Source organism: Ceratotherium simum, chromosome 36 (genome assembly GCF_057802395.1).
Source record: "Ceratotherium simum simum isolate JZ-2026a chromosome 36, ASM5780239v1, whole genome shotgun sequence".
In the NCBI taxonomy this organism is placed as follows: Eukaryota; Metazoa; Chordata; class Mammalia; order Perissodactyla; family Rhinocerotidae; genus Ceratotherium; species Ceratotherium simum.
In genome coordinates, this window is record NC_141935.1 from 22812297 (window position 1) to 22838104 (window position 25808).

General features: G+C 36.9%; 1 protein-coding gene across 1 annotated transcript in view; it reads left to right on the top strand.

Annotated features, from left to right (window-relative positions):
• Positions 1–79: 79 nt before the first annotated feature.
• The window catches only part of DNAH14 (dynein axonemal heavy chain 14), a 346391-nt gene continuing 320662 nt past the window's right edge, over positions 80–25808 (top strand). The window contains exons 1-5 of the mRNA XM_087424245.1: positions 80–156; positions 5357–5520; positions 17461–17610; positions 22095–22225; positions 25126–25278. Of these exons, the coding sequence (XP_087280371.1) occupies positions 80–156; positions 5357–5520; positions 17461–17610; positions 22095–22225; positions 25126–25278 (675 nt within the window). The remainder of the gene's footprint in view (positions 157–5356; positions 5521–17460; positions 17611–22094; positions 22226–25125; positions 25279–25808) is intronic.

A 25808-nucleotide genomic window follows, 5' to 3' on the forward strand; every position in this document is an offset into this window, starting at 1 on the left:
ATCTTTTATATTTAAAAAAATAATGTGAATGTATTTTTTACAGCCCATTACTTCATAGTTTTGTTCAGGGAAAAAAAATATGGAGACATATATACCCATCGATTTGATCACAGTAAATCAAGACACGAACAAAGAGAAAAGCAACACAAAACCAAGGTAAAATGAGATATAATAAAATTAAAATTTCAACAATATATGGCTAATGGTAAGCCATTCTGACAGTGAAAAACATAAAGTTCCATATGAGGATTGGATGAGGGTTCTAGAATTTAGAAAACCTTAGTTTCTTAGGGAGTGGTTCCCGACAAGACAGGCAAATTAACTGGCTGCTGGCTCCTTCCTCCAGACCAATCTTGGATATTCCAAAAAAAATGAGAAAGAAGTTGATGGGTGTGAGAAATTAACCAACAACTGAGAGATCCCAGGAAGGCAAAAGGTGGTTAGTTCCAGGTATGGATTATGGATAGAAAATGGCAGCTCAGAGCAGATGGAGAAAAGAGATTCATGTGCTATTTTTCTTTATCACATTCCTCTGCATGGATCAGTATCCCCTCAGGAAAAAAATAATGGAGGTGAGAAAATACTTGAAAATATTATTGACCTCTATGTAAACATGATGGATCGAACCCATACTTTTACTTCTCTCCTTCCTAAAATTCCACTAAAGTGATAGTGATGATAAAGATGATAAAATGATAAAGAGATCAAAAAAGAATAAACCCACAAGAGAATGAGAGATGAAACAAAAGCAAGTGGGAGATACCAGTGAAATTTTGGAAGCTTGCAAACAGAAGGGTAAGTGATTATTTTGCAAAGCAGAAAGTGTCAACCTAAGATGGCAGTGGGTGAAGCCCAGAAGCCGGCTGATTCATCCCCCCATCATCCCCCTCCTACACTTACTTCCCCCACCCCCCAAAATTCAGGAATTCGGGATAGTAGATGCCTCTGAAAGTGGCAGTGCTGCTGAGACTGAAATCAGTAAGTTGAAAGTTTGTATAAGAAGCAGTTAGAACCCCGATCCCCTTCCTTATCTCTCGCAGCCAAGACGCTGTTTCTTCCTGCATTCCAACAGAAATGATCCAGGCTGTGGGGATACCAAGCACAGCTGAGAGTAGATTACTGTACTCAAATCAAAGGGATCATTGGTCTTCTTCCTCTGCTTGACTTTGAGAAAGCTCACAGCCAAAAGCTCAGAAAATTATTCTCTGGGAAACTGGCCAGCCAAAAGGAAAGATCTACAGATGATGACAGTTAGGAACACCTCAGCAAAGCCCCAGATTATCCTATAGTGAAATCTACCAGTTGATGAACTCCACTAGCGCATGAAGAGCTGTCTCATTGCTATTTTAGTGGCGATTCTTAAATATAAGCAGATAACCCATGATTATTTGAGGAAAGTTTATAGCGTAATAGAAACCCAAACAAATCAAAGAAGCTTGGAGGAAATACAATGCAGGAAGAGGAAAAGTTCAACAACCACCACCACAAACCTATCATTAGATGATCAGAGAGGTGACAGAAGAAACAGTTAATGTTTAGAGAACAAAAAAATATGGAACATTTGGAGAAAATGCTTTTGGAAATTAAATATATAATAGCAGAAATGAAGATTGAGAGAATAGTTGAAAGATAAAGTTGAAGAAATTTTCCAGAAAGAAAAATGAAAAGATAGAGATAGAAAGTAGGAGAGAAAAGATAATGGATACATAGAAAACAAAACAAGATGACAGAAATAAATCCCCAAAATGTCTGTAATCACAATAAATGCAAATGAACTAAACCTTTTTCTTTTTTTAAATATCAAACTGAATAAAACAATAAAATGCATGTGTGGAAACATCTTGAAAGGCAAAAAGGTACCAATAGATGAAAAGTAAAAAGACGGTTACACATTCTTTTCTAGGTCATATGGAACAATTACAGTACTTCATCTTGTTAGACCATAAAACTCATTTTAAAAAATTTTCAAAACTTAGAACTGAATATAGTGAAAGAAAGAAAGGAAGGAAGGAAGAAAGGAGGGAAGAAGGAAGGGGCTTAAACTACTGCATTAACTATGTTTATGTCAACATATAAAAATTGTGTGACATAGCTAACTCAGTGTTTAGAGAGAAATTTATAGTCATAAAAACTTATATGAAAAAACAAGAAAGGCTGAAAAATTGATGAGTTAACAATCCAAGAAGTAAGGGGGGGAAAAACTGAACAGAATAATCCCAAAGAAAGTTGAAGGAAGGAGATAAACATGATCAGATATTAACAAAATAGAAATGAAAGATAAAATAGAGAAAACAGCAAAAGCAATAGTTGTCAATAAAACTGACGAAGCTTTGACAAAATCAATCAAGAAAGAAGTCACAAATAGACAAATAGGGTTGTGACATTGCACAACTCCAGGAAGCACCATTCACAACATGTTCTCTTTACATGTTGCCTCCAGAAACACAAATCCAAGGAGACCATAGTGTGAACGGTGCACTGTGGAGTAGTCCCAGCCAATGGCCCTGTGACCAATATTAGATCAGAAAAGGCAGATAAGTACAGAGAGATCTGCAACGAAAAAGATAAGAGAAAATTATTTCATGGCAAGAAGTTAGAAACATAAAAATTTTAAGAAAAATGTAAACAAAATAGACTCAACAAGAAATAGATATGATGAACTGTCTTAACCACTAAAATTGTTGAATTAGTAGTTATGAATCACTACCAACCCCCTAACTGCCACTGTTCCCCCTACAGACCACACACAGCAGGCCCAGACAAATTTACAGAGTCTCTGAGTTTCTAACAGATTTATGAGTTCCAACAAAAATTCAAGAAACAGATAATTCCAATCTTATACAACTTCTTCTACAGAATAGAAAAAGAGAAAATAGTCCCTAGCTTAATTTATGAGGGTTGTTTATACAACTTTCCAAGTCAGTTTCTTTCACGACCTTAGAAGCAAAAGATCGCCCCGAAAATATTAGCTTACAAATTACAGCAGTGTATAAAAATGGAAGATACATCAAAATCAAATGCAAGATTAGTTCAACATTAGAAAATCTATCAATTACCGTTACTAGATTAAAGGGAGAAAAGCATTTGATAGAATTCAATATCTCCTAATTATAAAAACACTTAGCAAACTACTTGATTAAGAGCATTTACCAAAAACCTAAAGCAAATATCATATTTAATGGTCAAGTGTTAAAAGCATTCCTTTCAAATTCAGAAAAGTGACAAGAATGCTTGTTATTGCCACTTCTATTTGACATCCTATTCTAGGTCCTAGGGCAATAACACAAAAAAGAAGAAAAAAAAAGACAAAAAGAAATGAAAGCTCTAAGTTTTGAAAAAGGAGAAATAAACTGAAATCATTCACAGATGATGTGATTGCAAAGAAAGTACAAAAGAATTTACAAAGTTTTATAATTAATAAGTGAATTCAGCAAGGCTGCTGGAGTAAAATCAGTCTATGTAAGTGACTTGCATTTCTGTAGTCCAACAATAGATTGAAAATGTAATTAAATCATAGCTACCATTTGTAATAGTCATGAAAAATAAGGTACCTAGAAAAAATTATTTTTAAAATGATGTGTTTGACTTTTATGGAGAAAATTAGAAAATTTAATTGAGAACACAAAATTTATGTAGAAAAGCAACGGGCCAAGAATATGTAAGCACTCATCAAGAAAGACAATTTGGGGGTATTAATCTACAGCTATCAAAACTATAGTAATTAAAGCAGTGTGATATAGAAACGAGGATAGACAAATAAAAGTGAAGAACCAGGGAGAGAGAATTCTCTACATTGTGAGTGATGACAGACTTGCTGTTACAGGTCAGTGAGGGAAAGGATGGGGGTCTTTAATATTGGTGTTGTGACAATTGCATAACCTTATGTGGAGGGGGGAGAAATTGAATCTGCCCCTCACACCATACCCAAAACTCAAGGGTTTAAGAGTTTACAAATAAATTATAAGCCTTGTGAAAGGCAAACTTTAAAGGAAAAAATATAAGAGAATTTTGTCATCACCTTGGAGTAAGAAAAGATTTCTTCTTCTTCTTTTTTTTTTGTGAGGAAGATCAGCCCTGAGCTAACATCCATGCTAATCCTCCTCTTTTTGCTGAGGAAGACCAGCCCTGAGCTAACATCTATTGCCAATCCTCCTCCTTTTTTTCCCCCAAAGCCCCAGTAGATAGTTGTGTGTCACAGTTGCACATCCTTCTAGTTGCTGTATGTGGGACGCGGCCTCAGCATGGCTGGAGAAGCGGTGCGTCGGTGCGCGCCCGGGATCTGAACCAGGGCCGCCAGTAGCGGAGCGCGTGCACTTAACCGCTAAGCCATGGGGCTGGCCCAAGAAAAGATTTCTTAAACAATACCAGCCATACAGGTAAAGATAGGTAAATTAGATTAAAGTTGAGTTCTGTTTATCAAGACTTCATCAAGAAAGTGAAAAGATAGGTCCAAAACAGAAGCTATTTTCAACACATAAAAAGATGACAAAAGATTACTATCCAAAATATGGAAAGAATTCCTAAACATTGTTAAGATAATGGTAAACAATTCAGTACAAAAAAACAAAACAAAACAAAGGATGTGGATAGACATTTCAGTGAAGAGGAAACTGTTCAAGGTGTTGATAAACCAAATGAGACTCACAAAATGCTCACAAATTAACTCGAAGTGCTAATATTAGGTATTAGGAATACCTAATAAAGCTGTCCATAAACAAGTTCAAAGAAGTTGTGCTTTATTTGTCTTTGCAGAGAAGTGTTACCTTATTCATGTGATTAAGTATTTTTATTTTACGTACCAATGGATATTTTTCCACTGAGAAGTATATGTAAGGATTTACAGAACCCTGAATTTCCTCTGCTTGTAAAAACATGGTCTATGGCATAAGTCGATAGTAGGCACTGATTTTGGATTCTGTTTTTATGAAAAGGTTTTTCCAACATTTACGAAGCAGACAGTTGGCTAATGTGTTGTGAAAAGATTTTGGTTTTAATCCTGATGTGAGTTGTTGTTGGTGGTGGTTTTATAAGGGAGGGTAATATACAAGTATAAAATTTCAGAAAACCGTATTCCAACCTCACTCTGCCACTAACTTAATTGGGTAACGTTTCTTCATCTTTTAAAATTAGATGAGGATTCTTAAGTCTCTTCTAGCTTTAAAATTTCAATGGTAACATCAGTTAGACCTATTTAGCATTTAACTAGACTATGTTTTGGATATGCTTTTCAAAGTGCTTATCAAAAATTGCTTGAAAGGATAGATATTATATTGTATTATAAAGTACGAAATAAAGACTTAAACTTTAAGTTATAGAGAATGTTAACCATAGCATCTTATTTTCTTTTTCATAGCAGACTTTTAAAATATGAAAAGCAAAAATGCAAAGATCTCACACCATCAGAGAATCAGCCAGCTAAAACAGCAGAAAAGGAAACACTGAAATATAAAACATTTAGAACATTGTCTGTACCCTTGAAGTCAGAAAAAACGGAGGATATTTATGAAGATTACTATCCAGGCATGTTGATTTATGTTTTCTTTTATGGAGGTGGAAGGTTTTCATAGCATTAAATCAAGAAAACGAGTGAAATATATTGAATTACTGGAGTCTACTTTCAACATACAAGGTTTGGTACTTTACTAATTTCATTAGTCATAGCAATTAGCAATATCTTCTTATACAAAGCTGATCTTTTAAAGGGAACGTAATCTAAATACTGATCACAATGATAAAAATAAACAACAGTGATGTGACTGTCACCACCCAGAAAATCTGACATTTCTACAGCAACTTAACATTTCACATCACTCTTTCACAGGTATCACATTTTTTGTGAAGTAAAGACTCTAAAATCAGGTCGACATTCTGAGTCCCCAGTGCCTCCTGGCTGTGTTGTGGCCTCCTCTGTTGCTCTTGTCTACCAGGGTCCTGATTACTCCTCCACATACTTCCATTTTTTAAGTCTTCCTTCCTTCTCCCTGTCCCAAATTCTACCATTTCCAATATTTAAAACAATTTTTAACCACAACTTCCTTTTTTGTCCAGCTCTTTTGTATCCTCACTTTTATAAAGGTTACTCTTTGGTCTCCATTCTTGTCTTCACTTCTTCCTGGATCAGCCACTCTGTTATTGTCATCACCAAATAGGGGTCCTCTATTCACTGCAAAGACAAGCCAACAGTCCAGAGGCCAGGTGGTAGGAGAGAAAGGGTCTTTTTTGACCTCAGCTTGCTAGCAAGGGGGAAGATGGCGGCCTAGTGTCCATAAAGAACCATCTTAAAACTACAAACTTTTGAAGCAGTTAAATAGGGCAAATGGGCTGAAAGGGGGGGGTCGGAATGTGACCATCTGGTGGTGTAGTCCTTGAGACGCTGGATCATCCCTTTTTCTTGTCACCTGCGAGGGATACCAGCATAGGGGCTCCTTTCTGAAGGTCATTACATTCCTGGGAAAACTTAAAGAATGAAAAGTTACTGTCTTGTCACAATAGGGAGGTCTATGTGTGAGCTAAGGCTGGGAAAGCAGCAGAGCGTGCATATTGCTCACAAGCAGGTGCGGACTCATCCAGGCTACTTGCAAACTAAAGCATTGCACACTCAACAAAGGGGCGCCTTGTGGATCAGGTTATTTATAGCTCCAATATTGTTCTCTTCTACAAGATGGCTTCCCTTATGCTAACTTATGCTAACCTGTGACTACATATCTACCATAGCTATTTGAGCAGCACTAACATTATCAGTTTCAACTCCATTTCCCCATTTCTTTCCTCTGCACCTGGATTGGCAAAACTTCAACTGTCATCAATGTAATTGTCAGTTGTCTCTGCTTTAACCCTTGGGTTGGTAAGCCTTTCTGCAGAAAATTTATGCAATCACATCCATTGGTTCTTTTTCCTAATTTATGGGCTTCAGCATCATTGGGGTGCTCAGTGCTGCTTAGTGTCATTTTATGTCTCCTTTTAGCTTTCCCTCCCATTACTCATAACATCTGTTTAAACTGTCACAATTTAACTGTAAGTCTCTCTTACTTAATTATGCCTCCTACTTTACAAAAAATAAAAATTAAAAATAGAGGTAATCAAATGGAAACCTCTCACTTCCAGCTCCCCAGCCCCATCTGCAGTACTTGTCTCAGGGAGTAACTGTGTCTTCTGTCCCTTAAGGTGAATCCCACCACCTCGGTTCTGGAGTCCTCTTCTACCATGTCCTCAGGAACTTGGGGTCTGTCCATTATCTTCTCTCTCATCTTCCTTTCTACTGGCTCTTTTCTGTCAGTGCATAAACATGCTACAGGCTTAAGGCTTGCCCATCTTAATCAAAACAAAACAACTCAGAAACATCTTTAGTCCTGTATTCCCTTCTCACAGTTACCACTATATGATCAGGCTTGAAAGAGTCGCCTTGGCTTCCTACCTCCACTTCCTTACTTCTAGTTCACTCAGCCTGGATTCTGCCTCTTTCGTTCTACTGATAAGACTCTTTCCTATAAAGGTCACCAAACACCTCTGCATGGCTAATTCCTTATAAAAAGAATTAATTTATAAATAAAATAATCTTTCTTTTACTGGACTATTCTGCAACATTATATTATTTGACCACTTATTTCCTTTCTTTTCCCTTGACTTTTAAGGAAAACTACTCTCCTGGCTTTCTTTCTACTTTTCTAGCTTCTCTTTTTCAATGTCTTTCATGGCTTTTTATTCGTCTGTCTACCCTTTAAATGTTGTTGTTTCTCAAGTGTTTTAGGTTCTGCTGAAATTAGTGTTTCTTCTCCTCTCTGGACTAGACCATAGTTTGATTATTTTTAATAAGGATATATTTCCTCCTATGTTCCATATTAAATACACATCCAAAACATTTTGGTAATACCTGCAATTGCCTTCAGCCTCTGCCTGAAGATGGGTCTGTTCGATTTCCCAAAAGGGCCTGAGCTCCAGAACTTCTGGCCTTCATTGGACAAGAATGTTTTTATCTGAGAGATTAAAACAGAGGGCGTGCCTGGGCCTTATAGCTAAGCTTCCTTTCCAGCAAAGTGAAAGTAGAAGGAATACTCTGACCCTTTTGCACTTTCCTCAGTAGAGAGAGGGCAGAAATATAAGGCTGGATAGGAATACAAGGGCCAGGCAAAGCAAGGGGTTGTTGGCCATGTCAAGGATGTTGGCATTATATGATAAAGATAAGAGCCATGGAAAGATTTTAAACAAGGAGTTAACATGATCAGATTTCTGTTTTGAAAAGGCAACACTGGCTGAAGATTGAAGAATAGATTGTAGAGGAACAAGAATTGAAACAGGGAGACCAGTTAAGAGGCTTTAGATATTCTGAAGGTAGAATTATCAGTTATGGTGTTGGATTGGTGAGACAGAGGGAGATGCCAAAGATGATTCCTAGCTTTCTGGTTGGTATAGTCTAATGAATAGTGGTGCCATTCACTAAGATAGGAAGACTTGAAAAAGGGTCGGGATTTGTGGGGCCCGGGGGAGGGATCATGAGTTCAATTTTGGACAAGATGTATTTGGAGTACCTTTGGTACATTCCATCGAGATGTCAAGGAAGCAGTTGAATATGTGTGTCTGGAGCTCAAAGAAGTCAGGGCCGAGATGATATATTTGGGAGTAATCATGTGGGTAGAAACTTAACCCATGCCATAGATGAGATTGCCTAAGGGGCATGTAGAAATTGAGAGTGAAACAGGGCCAAGAAACTGTAGCAATTATGAGCCAGGTAAAGGAGGATGGCTGCAATGGAGACGTGGGATTGGACAGAAAGGAAGGCTAAATGGAATGACGAGGAAGAGAATGAGTGTGTGGTGTCATAGAAGCCAAGGGAAAAGATTGTATCAAAAAGGAAGGAGTGGGTTTGAGTTCAAGATGGTGACCTAGGAGGATCCTGAACTTATCTCATCCGATGCACACACCAAGTCTACAGCTACATACGGAACAATTTCCTCTGGAAAAAAAAACAAAAACTAGCTGAGCAACTCCTACACATTGGGCAAACGAGAAAAAACTCACATCAAAATGGGTAGGAGAGGCTGAGACACAATCTCACCATAAACCCCACCCCCAGCGCAGTGACCCACAATTGGGAGGGAAGTCACAACCCTGAGCTTCTCCCTGAGGAGCAAAAAGTTTGAACCCCAACCTGCACCTGAGAGATGAGCTCCCAAAACATCTAGCTTTGAAAGCCAGTGGGGCTTGTGTCCACGAGACCCACAATGCTATAGAGAGCCGAGAAACAGTTGTTAAAGGGCTCACACATGCGGACTCACCCAACCCAGGGCCCAGCACAGAGGCAGCTGAATGAAAAGTGCCCAGACTTTCTGTGAAAGAGGCTTATTTGCTTGTCTTAAAGCATCAGCCTGAGGAGTTGGCATCTAATTTAACACACATCTAGGGGCCTACTGAAATACTCTAAAGACGGAGGCCGGTGGGTGCCTTCTTTGTGTTCTCCCTCTGCCTTGCTCCAGGTCACCAGTATCTCCCAGAAAGGAGCTTGTACACTCATCTGGCACCCCAGGTTTGTCAGGACACCTCTAGATAGCCTGGATCTGGTGGCCAGAGGGGCTTATGCTCGCAGGTCCCATAGTACTGTAACGAGTGGAGAAAGTTCTTAATTGGCTGCCACACCCAGACACAGCAGAGAGACAACAGACTGAGGCACTTGGTCTTTCTGTGAAAGAGGCCTATTAGTTTGTCTTCATAGCTGCAGCCTGAGGGGCAGAATTCTAATTAAACACACATCTATGGGCTGACTGTAATCCTCTCAAGAGATCTGGGAGGGCAGGTGCTCTCTTCATGCTCCTCCTCTGCCATGCTCCAGAATGCTGGGTTCTCCTGGAGGGAAGCTTGTATACGCATCTGGTGCCCAGTTTTTATATCTGGTGTCCTGGTTTATGTGGATGCCACCCAGGGGATGCCCCTGATTGCCTGGTTCTGGTGGCCAGCAAGGCTTGTGCTGTGGCTGTGTAGGACTCTAAGATATGGAGAGATGCTTCTTGTCTGGCTACCACTCTGGACACAGGGCACAGCACAGAGATAGCAGACTGAAACACATCCCCAGTTTTTCTGTGAGAGAGGCATATTTGTTTGTCTTGAAGCTTTGGCCTGAAGGGCAGACTTCTTGATTGGTGCACTTCTGCGATCCTACTGAGGTGCTCTCTGGGGACAGATGCCAGTGGGCGCCATCTTTGTGCTCTCCCTCTGCCTTGCTTCAGGTCACCGGAATCTCCCAGGTGGGAACTTGTGCACTAGTCTGGCAGCTGCTGACCAGGAGACACCCCTTGATCAACTGGCTCTGATGGCCAGTAGAACTTGCACTTTCAGATTCCACTGTGCTGTTACAAATGCAGAAACAGTGCTCAATGGGCTACCCTCCCCCAGGGCACAGAGCAGAGACAGCAGACTGAAATGTACCCTCAGTCTTTCAGAATAATCTAACGTTGTAAAGGAGGTGTGTTAATCACTTATAAGCCAGTATGAAGATTAGAAGACAAAAGTAGCAAAAAGAACTTTATAATAATTTGTTAATGTATATACAGGATAAAAAGATGTACGTTGTGACATCAAAAACATAAAACATTGGGGAGGAATAAAAATGTAGAGCTTTAGAATACATTCAAACTTAAGTTGCTATCAACTTAAACAGATTGTTGTAAATATGTTATTTTACGTAAGCCTCATGGTAACTGCAAAGCAAAAACCTATAGTAGATACACAAAAGATAAAGAGAAAGGAATCTAAGCATACCACTACAGAAAATCATTCAATCACAAAAGAAGAGACCAACAGAAGAAGAAAGGAAGAAAGGACTTATGAAACAGCTAGAAATCAATTAACAAAATGGCAATAACTCCATACCTATCAATAATTACTTTAAATGTAAATGCACTAAATTCTCCAATCAAAAGACATAGAGTGGCCAAATGGATAAAAAAAACAAGACCCATCTATATGCTGCCTACAAGAGACTCACTTCAGTTGTAAAGACACACAGAGACTGAAATGAAGGGGTGGAAAAAGATATTCCATGCAAATGGAAACCAAAAGAAAGCTGGGGTAGCTATACTTATCTCAGACAAAATGAACTTTAAGACAAAGACTGTAATAAGAGACAAGGTCGTTGTATAATGATGAAGGGGTCAATCCAATAAGAGGACATAACATTTGTAAATATTTATGTACCCAGCATAGGAGTGCCTAAATATATAAAGCAAATATTAACAGACCTAAAAAGAGAAATAGATAACAATACAATAAAGTAGGGGACTTTAATACCCTACATTCATCAATGGATAGATCATCCAGACAGAAACATTTGCCTTAAATGACACATTAGACCAGATGTACTTAACAGACACATACAGAACATCCCATTCAAAAGCAACAGAATGCACATTTTTCTCAAATCCACATGGGATGTTCTCCAGGATAGACCATATGTTAGGCCACAAAACAATTCTTAATAAATTTAAGAAGTTTGAAATCATATTGAGGATCTTTTCTGACCACAGTGGTATGAAACTGGAAATCAATTACAAGAAGAAAACTGGAAAATTCACAAATATATGGAGATTAAACAACACGCCAGTGTACAACCAACAGTCAAAGAAGATATCAAAAGAGAAATAAAAAATACCTTGAGACAAGTGAAAATGGAAATACAGCATAACAAAACTTATGGGCTGTAGCAAAAGCAATTCTAAGAGAGAAGCTCATCGTGGTAAATGCCTACCTCAAGAAAAAAGAAAGATCTCAAATAAACAACCTAACTTTAAACCTCAAAGAACTAGAAAAACAAAGCCCAAAGTTAGTATAAGGAAAGCTATGACAAAGATCAAAGCAGAAATCAATGAAATAGGGACTAAAAAGACAATCGAAAATATCAGTGAAACTAAGAGATGGTTCTTTGAAAAGATGAACAAAATTGACAAACCTTAAGCTAGACTCACTAAGAAAAAAAGAAAGAGGACTCAAATAAATAAAATCAGAAATGAAAGAGAAGACTTTATAACCAATAGCACAGAAATACAAAGGATCATAAGAGACTACTATGAATAATTATATGCCAATAAATTGGACAACCTAGAAGAAATGGATAAATTTCTAGAAGCATACAACCTACCAAGACTGAATCATGAATAAATAGAAAATCTGAACAGACCAATTACTAGTAAGGATTTGAATTGATAATCAAAAACCTCCCAACAAACAAAAGTCCAGGACGAGACAACTTCACTGTGAATTCTACCAAAGATTGAGAGAAGAACTAATACCAATCCTTCTCAAATTCTTCTAAAAAATGAAGTGAAGGGAACACTTCCAAACTCATCTTACAAGGCCAGCATTACCCTGATACTAAAACCAGACAAGGATGCCACAAGAAAAGAAAATTACAGGCGAATATGTCTGATGAACATAGATGCAAAAATCCTCAACAAAATATTTGCAAACCAAATTCAACAATACATTAAAAGGATCATACACCATGATCAAGTGGACTTTATGCCAGGGATGCAAAGATGGTTCAACATCCACAAATCAATGTCACAACCCACATTAACCAAATGAAGGATAAAAATCATGTGATCATATCAATAGATGCAGAAAAAGCATTTGACAAAATTCAACATCCATTCATGATAAAAACACTCAACAAAATGGGTATGGAGGGAAAGTACCTCAATATAATAAAGGCCATATATGGCAAGCCCACAGCTAACATCAAACTCATCAGGAACAAGACAAAGATGCCCTCTCTCGCTACTTTTATTCAACATAGTATTAGAAGTCCTAGTCAGAGAAATTAGGCAAGAAAAAGAAATAAAACTCATCCAAATTGGAAAGGAAGAAGTAAAACTGTCACTAGTTGCAGACGACATGATATTATATAAGAAAGCCTTAAAGACTCCACTAAAAAACTGTTATAACTAATAAACATATTCGGTAAAGTTGCAGGATACAAAATAAAGATATACAATAATCTGTTGTGCTTCTATTCACTAATAATGAACTAGCAGAAAGAAATTAAGAAAACAATCTCCTTATAAATTCATCAAAAAAAATAATAAGTACCTAGGAATAAATTTAACCAAGGAGGTGAAATACCTGTACACTGAAAAATACGAGACATTAATGAAAGAAATTGAAGAAGATACAAATAAATGGAAAGATATTCCGTGTTCATGGATTGGAAGAATTAATATTGTTAAAATGTCCATACTACCCAAAGCAACCTACAGATTCCATGCAGTCTCTATCAAAATTCCAATGACATATTTTGGAGAAATAGAACAAACAAACAATCCTAAAATTTTTATGGAACCACAGTAAACCCCAAATAGCCAAAGTAATTTTGAGAAAGAAGAACAAAGCTGGAGGCATCATGCTTCCTGATTTAAACTATATTACAAAGCTATAGTAATGAAAACAGTGTGATATTGGCATAAAAACAGACACATAAATCAATGGAACAGACTGGAAGGCCCCAAAATAAACCCGTGCATAGATAGCCAATTAATTTACAATAAAGGAGCTGAGAATATACAATGGTAAAAGGACAATCTCTGCAATAAATAGTATTGGGAAAACTGGACCACTACTTTAAACCATACACAAAAATTAATGCAAAATGGATTAAAGACTTGATCCTAAGACTATAAAACTTCTAGAAGAAAACATAAGTGGAAATCTCCTTGACATCGGTCTTGGTGATGATTTTTTGGATTTGACACCAAAAGCAAAGGCAACAAAAGCAAAAATAAAATGCTTCTGCACAGCAAAGGAAACCATCAGCAAAATGAAAAGGCAACCTACCAAAAAATGAATCATATTCCTCAAAAAATTAAAAATAGAAATACCTTATGATCCAGCTATCCCACAAACCCGAAATCAACAATCCAAAGAGGCTTATGCACCCCTATGTTCATCACACCTTTATTCACTATAGCCATGACATGGAAGCAATCCAAATGTCCCTCGACTGATGATTGGATAAAGAAGATGTGGTATACATATACCATGGACTACTACTCAGCCATAAAAAAAGACAAAATCGTCCCATTTGCAACAACATGGATGGACCTGGAGGGTATCATGTTAAGTGAAATAAGCCAGAAGGACACAGACAAACAGTGCATGATTTCACTTGTATGTGGAAGATGAACCAACACAAGGACAGATAGAACTGTTGGTGGTTACCAGAGGCTGGGGGGTGGGGATGGGCACAAGGGGTGGAGGGATGCACTTATATGGTGACTGATAGACAATAATGTACAACAAAAATTTCACAATAAAAGGAAAGGAGCACAAATAAAAAACAAAACAAACAAATAAGAAATGTTCTCTGAACAAAATGAATCATATTTTGCAAATATGATTTGAAAATCATATATCTAGTAAGGGGTTAATATCCAAAATATATAAAGAATGCATACAACTCAATAGTAGAAAACAAAACAATTTGAGTAAAAAATGGGGAGAGGATCTGAATAGACATTTTTCCACAGAAGACATACAGATGGTCAACAGGTACATGAAAAGATGCTCAACATCACTAATCATTAGGGAAATGCATATCAAAACCACACTGAGATATCATCTCATACCCATTAGAATGGCTATTATCAAAAAGACAAGAAATAACAAGTGTTGGTGAGGATGTGGAGAAAAGAGAACCCTTGTGCACTGTTGGTGGGAATGTAAATTGGTACAGCCACTATGGAAAATAATATAGAGGTTCCTCATAAAAGTAAAAATATAACTGTCATATGATCCAGCAATTCCACTTCTTGATATTTATCCAAAGGAAACGAAAACTCTAACTCAAAGATATATTACACCCTTGTGTTTATTGCAGCATTGTTTACAAGACATGGAAACAAGCTAAGTGTCCATCAATGGATAAATGGATAAAGAAAATGTGGTGCGTGTATATATATATATATACACACAATATATACAATGTAATATTATTCAACCATAAAAAAGAAGGAAATCTTGCCATTTGTGACAACATGAATGGACCTTGAGGGCATTATGCTAAGTGAAATAAGTCAGACAGAGAAAGACAAATATTGTATGATCTCACTTCTATGTGAAACCTGAAAAAAAAGCCAAGCTCACAGATACAGAGAACAGATTGATAGTTGCCAGAGGTGGGGGGTGGAGATGGGCAAAATGGGTGAAGGTAGCCAAAAGTGCAAACTTCCAGTTATAAAATAAATAAGTCATGGAGAGGTAGTGTACAGCATGGTGACGATTGTTAGTAATACTGTATTGTAAATTTGAAAGTTGCTAAGAGAGTAAATCTTAAAAGTCCTCACAACAAGAAAAAAATTTTTAACCCTGGTAGTGGATGTGTGGTGATCATTTCACAATATACAAAAAAATCAAATCATTATGTTGTACACTTGAAACTAATATAATGTAATTTGCCAATTATATCTCAATAAAAAAGGAAGGAGTGGTCTAAAGTATCAAATAACACTGATTAGCCCACTAAAACGAGGACTGAAAATGTCCATTGAATTTACTGACCTGACTTGAGTGCTGTTTTAGTGGAGTTCCGAAACCTGGCTGGAATGGATTAAGAAGTAGACGGTAGATGAATAAATAGAATAGTGACTATATGCAACTCTTTTGAGAAGTTTGACTATGAAGAAAGGCAAGATATAGTTTGCTAACTAGAGGGAGATGTGGTCTAGGAATAGGTTTTATTTAAGGTGCTTGGATATTTAAGGCTGCTTGGATATGGAAAGGGAAAAAAAGAATCATTAATAGTGTAGGCATGAGGGGATGAGGTCTAAACAAAAGGCAGAAAGCACTGGTTTTGGATGGGAGGAGAAACAGACACCTCCTTTATTAAGTCAGGAGGGCAGGAGGGAAGGATGGGTACAGATGTGGGTTGCTTGGCTTATTTGGCAGTGGCAAGTTGGAGGAATTCCCATCTGATGCCTGTTATATTCCCTGGCAAGTAGGCATTGAGATCAGCTGGAGAACAGAGATTGGAAGGTAAAGGTTTGGGTGTTTGAGGAGTCTGGAGAAAATCTGAGATAGCCATTGAAAAGCCAGAAGAGCAAGTTAACCAGACAAACAGGATTTCAGGTTTGAGTTCAGGGTCCATTTGTGGTTAATTAAAGTGCATTTGGGGGGTTACCACTCCACCCATTTGTGGGCCTTTCTCTAACACCACTGGGCTGTGCGGATGTAGAAACAGAGCACATAGAGTTGGGTTCATCCATGGCTGGCTGGTGTTTTGCCATACAGGTGAGACCAAAAGAAAAATAGGGTTTAGGATATTGGCAAGAGTGATGTTGAAAGACAACATGATCTCAGGTGGATAAAGAGAAAGATGAAAAAAAAAATAGAAGGATGATGGATTGTAAGAAAGTAATGGGACAATGAACTGGGGGTACCAATGAGGTCCAAAAACAGTGATGTTGGGAATATTAAGCAAGCTGGAAGGATGGAGGCCAATGATGACAAGCACTAGGATGTGATCTTGGGAGTGGTTGATTGAGGTGGACTAGAGATGAGAGGATGGCTAGAAAGTGGGGGAGGAGGACATGGTATCAGACAGGTCTGAATTCAGGAACACTAAAGTCTTCCAGAATGATGGCAGATTTGATATGGAGAAAGTAGGTCCTTCCTGGAGCCAGGGTTCCAGATTAATTGAGTGACTAGGCAATTGGTGGATGTCAGTGAAGATTGGAAGAGTACAATATAATGAAAAGGCATGAGATTCTGAGACATAGGATTTTTTTTAAAGAGGGCAAGTTGTAATGTTTTGAAAGTGATAAATGGGGAGCAAGCCCACTTTCCAGTCTTGAGGTATATGGGTTATCGGAGTATAAACAACCCCTACTTGAGAGGGTTGCATGTTAGTGATGTCTTTAGGAAATAACCAGCTTTCAATAAGGCAAGGGGGTGGGAGAAACTCTTAGAATAGACGTTAAAGATAAAGGACGCTTTTCACAATTATTTCACACAAACTTTCCACGGAAGCTCATATTTTCTCATTGTGATCAGTCTCCTGAACGGTCCTGCTTTCCTTTCTTTCTCTCATCCCCCAGCCTCTCCCCGACATGAGGATTCACATTTTAAAGATTAATTGTAACAATAAAATCAGTCACTAACATTTTCCTGAGTAAGCTCTTATTATAAGCTTTAAAAGTATTAACTAATTTAATCCTTGTAACACTCTTCAAGGTTCTTACTATAACAGTCCTCATTTCAAAGGTGAGTAAAGTAAGGCAGATAGGTAACTTACAAAGTAAATCACAGAGCTGTGAGTGGTAAAGCTTGTAATTGAGCTTGTAACCAAGGCGATTTGACTCAGAGCCTGTACCTGTAAATACTATAATGATATGATGATCAACTATATTGCTTGGTATGTGGAATTACCATGGTATTATTTATAGCTCATGCTGGTTATTCAGCTAATAATGGTTGTATTTTCAGATTACCTTCCAGAAAGTAGGACTCAACAAGATGTACTTGCTCCAGAACCAGTTCCCCATAAGAAGAAAGAGAAACCAAAGGAAAAAAAGGATCAAACTCACGCTTGTCCAAAAGTGAGGAAGAAAAGGCTTGTGTCATTTGATAGAACAGGTATGTGGTATCATTAACCCAGCTTGTTTAGAAGACACTACACTTTTTCAAATTATTCTGTGGTTTTGTGTGCGTATGATGAATGCTGATTTTAGAAGCAGCAGTCTTACTGAATTTTATGTGTTTGGTTGCTTAAAAAATTGTTAAAATGTTTTATCTTTTTGAAAACCTAAATATTAATAGATTAAAAAATTGACAGACTATTCAATGACTATGCTCTTAATTAAGAACAATCTCTGAAGATTATGGTTATAGAACTATAAATAAGATAAAGTTGTATGGTTTTGTTTTATCCTTTTAGTAAAACTTTATGGTATCATTATATTTAACAATTTTATGTCTTTGTCTGACATAGAGTTTAAATCCCTAAATAAATAATTCATTGAAACAGATTTTTTTTCCTCCATTAACATTTTCCAGTTTGTACTTTCTCTATACCAGAAATTCTTATTTGTATTACTATTTTAAGTTTTATAGGAAAACGGAAACTTTTCTATTTTTCACTGAAATATCATTAAGCTACTGAAGCTTAAACTTCAGGGCCTCTCCCTTACATGGGCTTCATTTTTTAAAAAAGAAGATCCTCAAAGTTATAAATGCCTCAGATAGCACACAACCTGCATGGATGGGAAGGTGTTCATGCTGTTATCTAATCCCCACCCCTTGAGTGTGGGCAGGACCTGTCACTGCTTCTAAACAATAGAACATGGTGAAGGTGATGGGCTGTCACTTCTGTGATTATAGTACATTATGTAAGACTCCATCTTGCTAGCAAACTCATTCTAGAATCTCCCTCGCCTCTGCCGGCTTTGAAGAAGCAAGCTGCTATGACTTCTACAGCCAACAACCTGGAAGTAGAGCCTTTCCCCACTGAGCCTCCAAATGAGAATCCAACCCCCGCCTAACACTTGATTGCAGGCTTTAGAACTCTAACAGAGGACCCAGCTAAGCCATATACAGACTGCTGACCCACAGAAATGTGTGTTGTTTTAAGCTACTAAATTTGTGATGCATTCAGAAAACTAATACAGTGGATCTCATTTCACAAATACAATCACTGTTGCTATGCATTAAGAATTCTTAGTAATTTGGCACATTGCTCTGCAGTGTTTTGAAATTGGTATCAGTGCAAGAAAGAGTAACAATTTAGGCTTAATGGCTGCCAGATAACAATCTAATCCTTTAATGATTAAATTTCTTTAATTTGCTCCCTTCATTTAGCTTCCACAAACCCGTGAAGACATAGACTGGTAATGACTTCAGTATTTAGGTTTTTTTTCACAGATTTTTAAAAAATTATGATAAATTTCAAATATAAAAAGTAGAGAATATGATTTAACAAATATCCATGTACTCACTACCTGGATTTACCAGATGTTAATATTTTATCATTTGTTTGTAGGAAGCTATAGCGAGTAGAATTCTAAAATATCCCACCAATAGTCCCAACCTCTGTTGTACACACCTTGTATAATCCCCGCCCCCTGCGTGCAGGCAGAACCTGTGAATATGACGGAATACCATTCCTATGATTATGTCATTTTATTTGGCAATTTTGAGAAGTAACTAAGGCCCCTAATCAGTTGACTTCACGTTAATCAAAAGGGAGATTATCCTGGGCAAGCCTGACCTAATCAGATGAGCCTTTAAAAGGGACTAGAAACAGTAGTGGATGCCACCCTGCTGCTTCTGAAGGGGCAAACTGCCATGTTGTGGGGAGGGCCTCATGGCAAGGACCCAAAGTAGACCTTAGTAGCTGAGAACAGTACCTCGCCAACAGTTAGCAAGAAAATAGGAACCTCAGTCACACAGCCACGAGGAAATGAATTCTGCCAAAAACCTATGGGAGCTTGGAGGCAGTTCTTTCCTTAGCTGAGCCTCGATGAGGGCATAGTCAGCCAACATCTTGATTTCAGCCCTTTGAGACCCTGAGCAGAGGACCCAGCTAAAACTAGCTAGACTCCTGACTCATGGCAATTGTGAAATAATAAATTTGTATTGTCTTACACCAAGTCTGTGGTAATTTGTTATATAGCAATAGAAAACAAATACCAAAGTAAAATGGTACAGGTGCAGCTAGAGCCACTCCCACCTTTTCGTTTCCCTGTTCTCTTGTCTCAGTTACCATTAGGGTCAGCTAACAGCTATGTTGAAGTTGGTGACTATCTTTTCCATTTATGGTTTTATATTTTTCCTACATTTGTACTTACCCATTGTGGTAGTTTTAAAAATTTGTCCACATATTCTTTGGCACTCCTTCCTTCAAAAGGTGGAGTCGTATTCCTCTCCCTTTAAATGAGGGCCAGACTTAGTGACTCAATTCTAGCAAATAATATAGTGGAAGTGATAGTTCTCAATTCTAACAAGTAGAATATGGTAGAAGTGATGGTGTGTGACTTCTAAGGCTAAGTCATAAAATGCACGGGGCCTCTTCTCCTGCTTTCTCCTTTGGCTCACTCTCTGGGGAAGCCAGCTGTCACGTGACACTTAAGCAGCCCCGCAGAGAGGTCCGTGTATTGAAAACATGAAGCCTCCTGCTAATAGCCACGTGAGTGAGCTAGCCTGGAAAGCGATCCTTCAGTCCCAGCCAAGTCTTCAGATGACTGCAGCCCTGGCCAACATTTTGATTGCAACCTCATGACAAACTCTGAACCAGAACCACCTAGCTAAGCTCCTTCTGAATTCCTGACACGTAGAAACTGTGAGATAATAAATATTTATTGTTTTAAACCTTTAATTTTTAGGACAATTACTTACACATCAATAGATAACTAATACATCCATAAAATATATGGCTTTATTTTGTGTATGCAGGGGCTCACACGCAATATTTACATTTTCCAACTTTTAATTTTTTGCCAGTCTGATGGGTGAGAACGGCTTTTTCATTGTCATTTTAATTTGTAATTCCCTGATTACTAGTGAGGTTGAACATTTTTTCATATGTTTACTGGCCATTTATCTTTTCCTGTAAATTGGTTGCTCATCTTTCTATCAAAATGTTTATTTCTTATTGATTGGGAAGAATTCTTTAAGTTTTTCGTCTATTAATCCCTAGCCTCTTAAATAGGTTATAAACATTTTCTCCCAATTTGCTAATTCTATTTTAACTTTGTTTATGGTGGCTTTCCTTCTGTATAAGTTGCTAAGTTTGAGGAAGTCAAATTTATTATCGTTTTCCTTTTAACTTGCTTTGATTGTTTTTCAGGAAGCCTTTGCTACCTCAGGTTTATAAACATATTCTCCCATGTTTTCTTCTAATACTTCTATAATTTGCTTTTCCACATTTACTTCTCTAATATATCTATAATTTATGCTTGCATATAAATGCATGTTTTTCTAAATTACTAACTACTTTCCCATTACAATTTATGAACAGTCATTCCTCTATTGATTTGAAATACTTTTTCACTTACTAGATTTTCCTTTAAAATGGTCGTATCTCTAGACTCCAATCTATTCTACTGATCTGTTTTTCTTTTGTATGCCAACTCCATGCTACTTTGATTTCTATAGGTTTATATTTTTATATCTGAGTCTGTAATATTACTTATCCTCTTGGATGGACATACACAGTTTGTGCCATCTCCTTGTATTAATGTTTTCAGTACCTCCCCTTCTCTCTTTTATACCTAACATTAAGTAGCTTTCTTTTCAATTAAGTATTTTTAATTTATTTCCATGTTTAAGCAACTGACAGGGCCCAGACTAGGGTGACACAAGTGAAGTGCCTAGGGCACAAAATTTGAAGAGCAGCTTACTCTTAGCCCTGACACTGTTTTATATAATAGCTCAAGTCTCGTTTGATCCGTAGGAAAGGAGTTGTTTTGATCAGCTGGTGTTTGTGATTTCTGGAGGACCAGAAATCTCAAACAACCTCGTAGCATTGTTGGTTTTGCCAACATGGCTTTTGGTATGCTTCTCCTCCCATGATTTGTTTTATCAAGAAAAGAAGGTTAAGGGCTAAGAGGACAACCTGTAGAGCATGGTGAACAAAAGCCAAGAAACGAGAATGTTTCAAGGAGAGACGCATCGGCTGCTAAGAGATCAAGAAAGATAAGGTCTGAAAGGCGTCTACCGGATGGGTATCCTTAGGAAGAATATTTCCATCTCGCATAGTCGTCCCTTCTTTTCTGATCCTACTGCCTCCACTCCAGCTTAGGGCTTTATTTAGGAAAGCCTTCTAACTGGCTCCCATTCCAGTGTCTTCTCTTGCTAACCACCTGTGTAACTGTGGAATTAGGTCTTTTGTGATTGCTTTCTTAAATGGAAAAATATTATTCCTTCTTTCCAGCTTCTGTTAAAATTAAATTTTAAGCTATATTTTCTTCTCCAATTATAGTCTTTGTGTAAACTTTAAGCATAAGTTACCATTTACATTTTTTTCTCTGTAGAAATAATTGAAATATTATACATTATCCTAAAGTGATGCCCATATTCACACTTATATTGGATCTTTTTTTTTTTTTAATGTTCTAAACCAGAACCAAAAGATGATGATGTGATAAGACATATTATTAGACTAAGAGAAAAGTTGGGTTGGCAAACGATATTACCGCAGCACAATTTGGAATATGAAAGTTCTAAAACTGCAATTCAGAAGATTATTCTAAAGGTATTATTCTATTTGACTCATTTTTGTAATATAAAAATTAATATTTGAAACTGTACCTTAATTTTTATTTCATTCATTTCAGATATTATGTCAAAATTGGACATTATTAAATTAATATCAAATTACAATCATTGTTTCATGGCAAATGCTTATAAAAAGTGTTTTACATCATTTCATTTCACTTATTTAAAGAACAGCAAACAGATAAGACATTTGTCTGAACTTTGAATCTCTTCTTATGTTCCTGTTTATCAGTTTTTTGTGATTTTAAAAGAAATCCTAATGTACTTTTATAATATTCTATCCTTCTCACTCTCTCACTCCTTGGTACCTGATTTTCTGTCTCATCATCTCTGTATTTCCTTCTCCTTTCCATTTTCTTCTTACCCATTAGCGTCTTCAGAGAAATTTTATCTTGTCCAAGCTCACACGACTAGAGGGTATAAGCTGTGATAAGAACTAAAATCTTCCTCCTGTGACCTCATTTCTTACAGGTGATCTAAGATCGAGCAGGATTATCTCTTCATACTTTTAGATCAGGGATTCTCAAAGTACAGTCCCCAGGCAAGCAGCATCAGCATCACCTTGGAACTTACTAGAAATACATATTCTCATCTCCACCCCAGACCTTCTGAATCAGAAACTCTGGGGGTGGAGCCCAGCAATTTGTATTTTATTGAGCCCTCCAGGTGATTCTGATGCACGATTGAGAACCACTGTTCTAGACCACATGTCAGCAAACTTTTCCTGAAAAGGACCAGATAATAAATATCTTAGGCTTTGCAAGCTATATGATCTTTGTTGCAATTACTCAACTCTGTCATTGTAGTGCAAGAGCAGCAATAGACAATACATTAGCAAATGGATGTGGCTGTGTTCCAATAAAACTTTATTTACAAAAATAGGCACCTGGTCTTGGCCATAGTTTGCTGATCTCTGCTCTAGACTGTTACCATGAGGATAAATGGTCTTTTGATCATTGTTCGGAGGCAGCGTTAATGTAAAGGAAAGTACCTACATAATGGAATCAGATTCACTTAGCTTTCAATCTCTATTTATATGCTCACTGTGTTATTTTGGGCAAGTTCCTAACCTCTCTGAGTTTTAGTTTCTTTGACCTTGAAATGGAGATAATAGCACTTACCTTAGAGAGCTGTGAAAATTAAATGAGACAATGCATGTGGCATTGGCCCTGGCAGATACTGGGCATGGTAGTTAAAAAAAAAAAAACCATAGTTGTACATGAACTTAATATCCCTGGACTCTCTAATAAGGTATGTTTCATTTGTATGTGAAGAAAGGATTGATAATATGAAAAGACACTTGTTTTTAATTGAAAAAGAATAATTTAATTGGAACATATTATTCTTATGCTTCGATAATTGGATTATTTAATTACATCTATGACCCATTTAGTTTCTGTGTCTACATTAAATTTCTAAGAACCTCAACTTTTTGGAAGCATAATTTAGAACAAAAATGCTTCAAGTGGCCAAATAACTGTAACAAAGCCCATGTGCTACACAAGTCATCACTCAGAGCTTGTTTATTCCATTTTATTCGCAGCTTTTAAATTTGATTTTTAAGGTTTCTAGGTACACATTATATCAGGAGTCAAAATAGGAAAGGGAAACAGCTGAGACAATTGGGAAGAAACAACAGTCTTCAAGGAAGAGAAAAATTTAAAAATAAAATAAAACTGGTTCCAAAATTTAAAATTACAGTGATTAGGAACTGTTTAGTTACTCAAATCAACAGCTTCTGAAAGCATTACTAAATTATGATAAGAATACTAAATGATTCTTTGTAATAAAATTTAATTATCCAGAAAAGATTAAATTAAACTTTCTTATAGAGTTTTCATCCATAAAAGTTTCAAAGCTAAAAGAAATAAATTTCACTTAAAAAATTTTCTTAATGTGGAATGACTGATTTCTCAATAATACCATGTAAATAAGGAAGAGGCATTACAGTTTACTGTAGTAACTCAGAACATGGGTTTAAAGTCAGACTTGTATTCACATTCCTACTTTGCCTTTTTCTGACTTCGTGACTTTTCTCAAATTACCTAACTTCTCAAAATATAATTCCTGCATCTTTTTAGTGAGATTAAAAAGATCAAAATTTAATCTTAAATTCAAGAGATTAAATTTAAGAAATTAAACTCTTGTGGTTGTAAAGATAATGTATGTGAAACACTTATTACTTATAAATATTTATTACTTAACAAATATTAGCTATTGTTATTATAATACTAAACCACCTTCATTATCAAAATAAATGGTAAATTTAATATGCTCAAAAGGCTTCTGGTGTTGGCAGACAGATTTACTGAAAGTGCAGGATATATGTAAAAGGTATGTTGTTGTCAAGTTTTTTAGATTAATCGTCATGTATTAGTAAGCATATAGATCAATTTTCATGAATTTTTTTTTCTTTTTTGTGAGGAAGATCAGCCCTGAGCTAACATCCTTTGCCAATCCTCCTCTTTTTGCTGAAGAAGATTGGCCCTGAGTTAACATCTGTGCCCATCTTCCTCTACTTTATATGGGACGCCACCACAGCGTGGCTTGACAAGCGGTGCATCGGTGCGCGGCCGGGGCCCGATCCTGCGAACCCCAGGCTGCCAAAGCGGAGCGCGCGCACTTAACCGCTGCGCCACCAGGCTGGCCCCTTCATGAATGTTTTATAACCACATTACGTATAAGAATGAAAATTAAATATATTAAATCTTTTATAAGATTGATCTTGAACTTTGATTAGACCCAATTTGATGTTAGCTTTCCTCAATGGTATTATTTTTAATCTATATTAAAATTGTTTCAATTTACAGAGTAATCTATTCAGCCATTTTATTACTTAATTTGGTCAAGTTAATTAAAAATATTTTTTAACCTCAGGAACCTTTGCAAGATGATGGAGAATTTGTATATTGCCTTCCTCGGAAAAATCCTAAAGTCCTTTATAATCCATATGATCTTCAGGTAGTCTCTGCCTACAGAGCTAGACATTGCAAAGAATTTTGGATTATTACTGCTTCATTTGTCTCAAAGGTAAAACACAATGGATGTTTTCAGCTTTAAGAATCATAATGGGAAAATATTACCCAATTTAGAATTCAGCTGGATAAATTTATCTTTGTATGTTTTAGACAAACCTGGTCACTTGAGGAACAGTTTATGCTTAAGAGCTTCCTTGGGAGAAAGTTATTTAATAGTGATTTTTTTTTTCTTTGTTGTAGAGATTTAGGTTTGAAGATTCAATTTTAAGAATTTTTTTTTACCTCTCAAGTACTGTATTAATATTTAGTGTAACTTTTTTGAGAAAGAACTAGACAACAGGCATTTGCTGGCAAGTATTAATAAAAGAGTGTTTTCTCAGATTTATCAGACACTTCATTGGCAGATGTAGAAATCCCCCATTATACTATTAATGGCACTTTGTTTAACGCCTGTTTGCCTTCCTCAGCGCTCCCAGCCTCCCAACAAAACTTTCAGTATACCTGGGCAGGACCACGTCTGAATGAAGTATACGCAGATATGGAAATATCTCTAATACGCATTATCAACTGAAAATGAAAGGA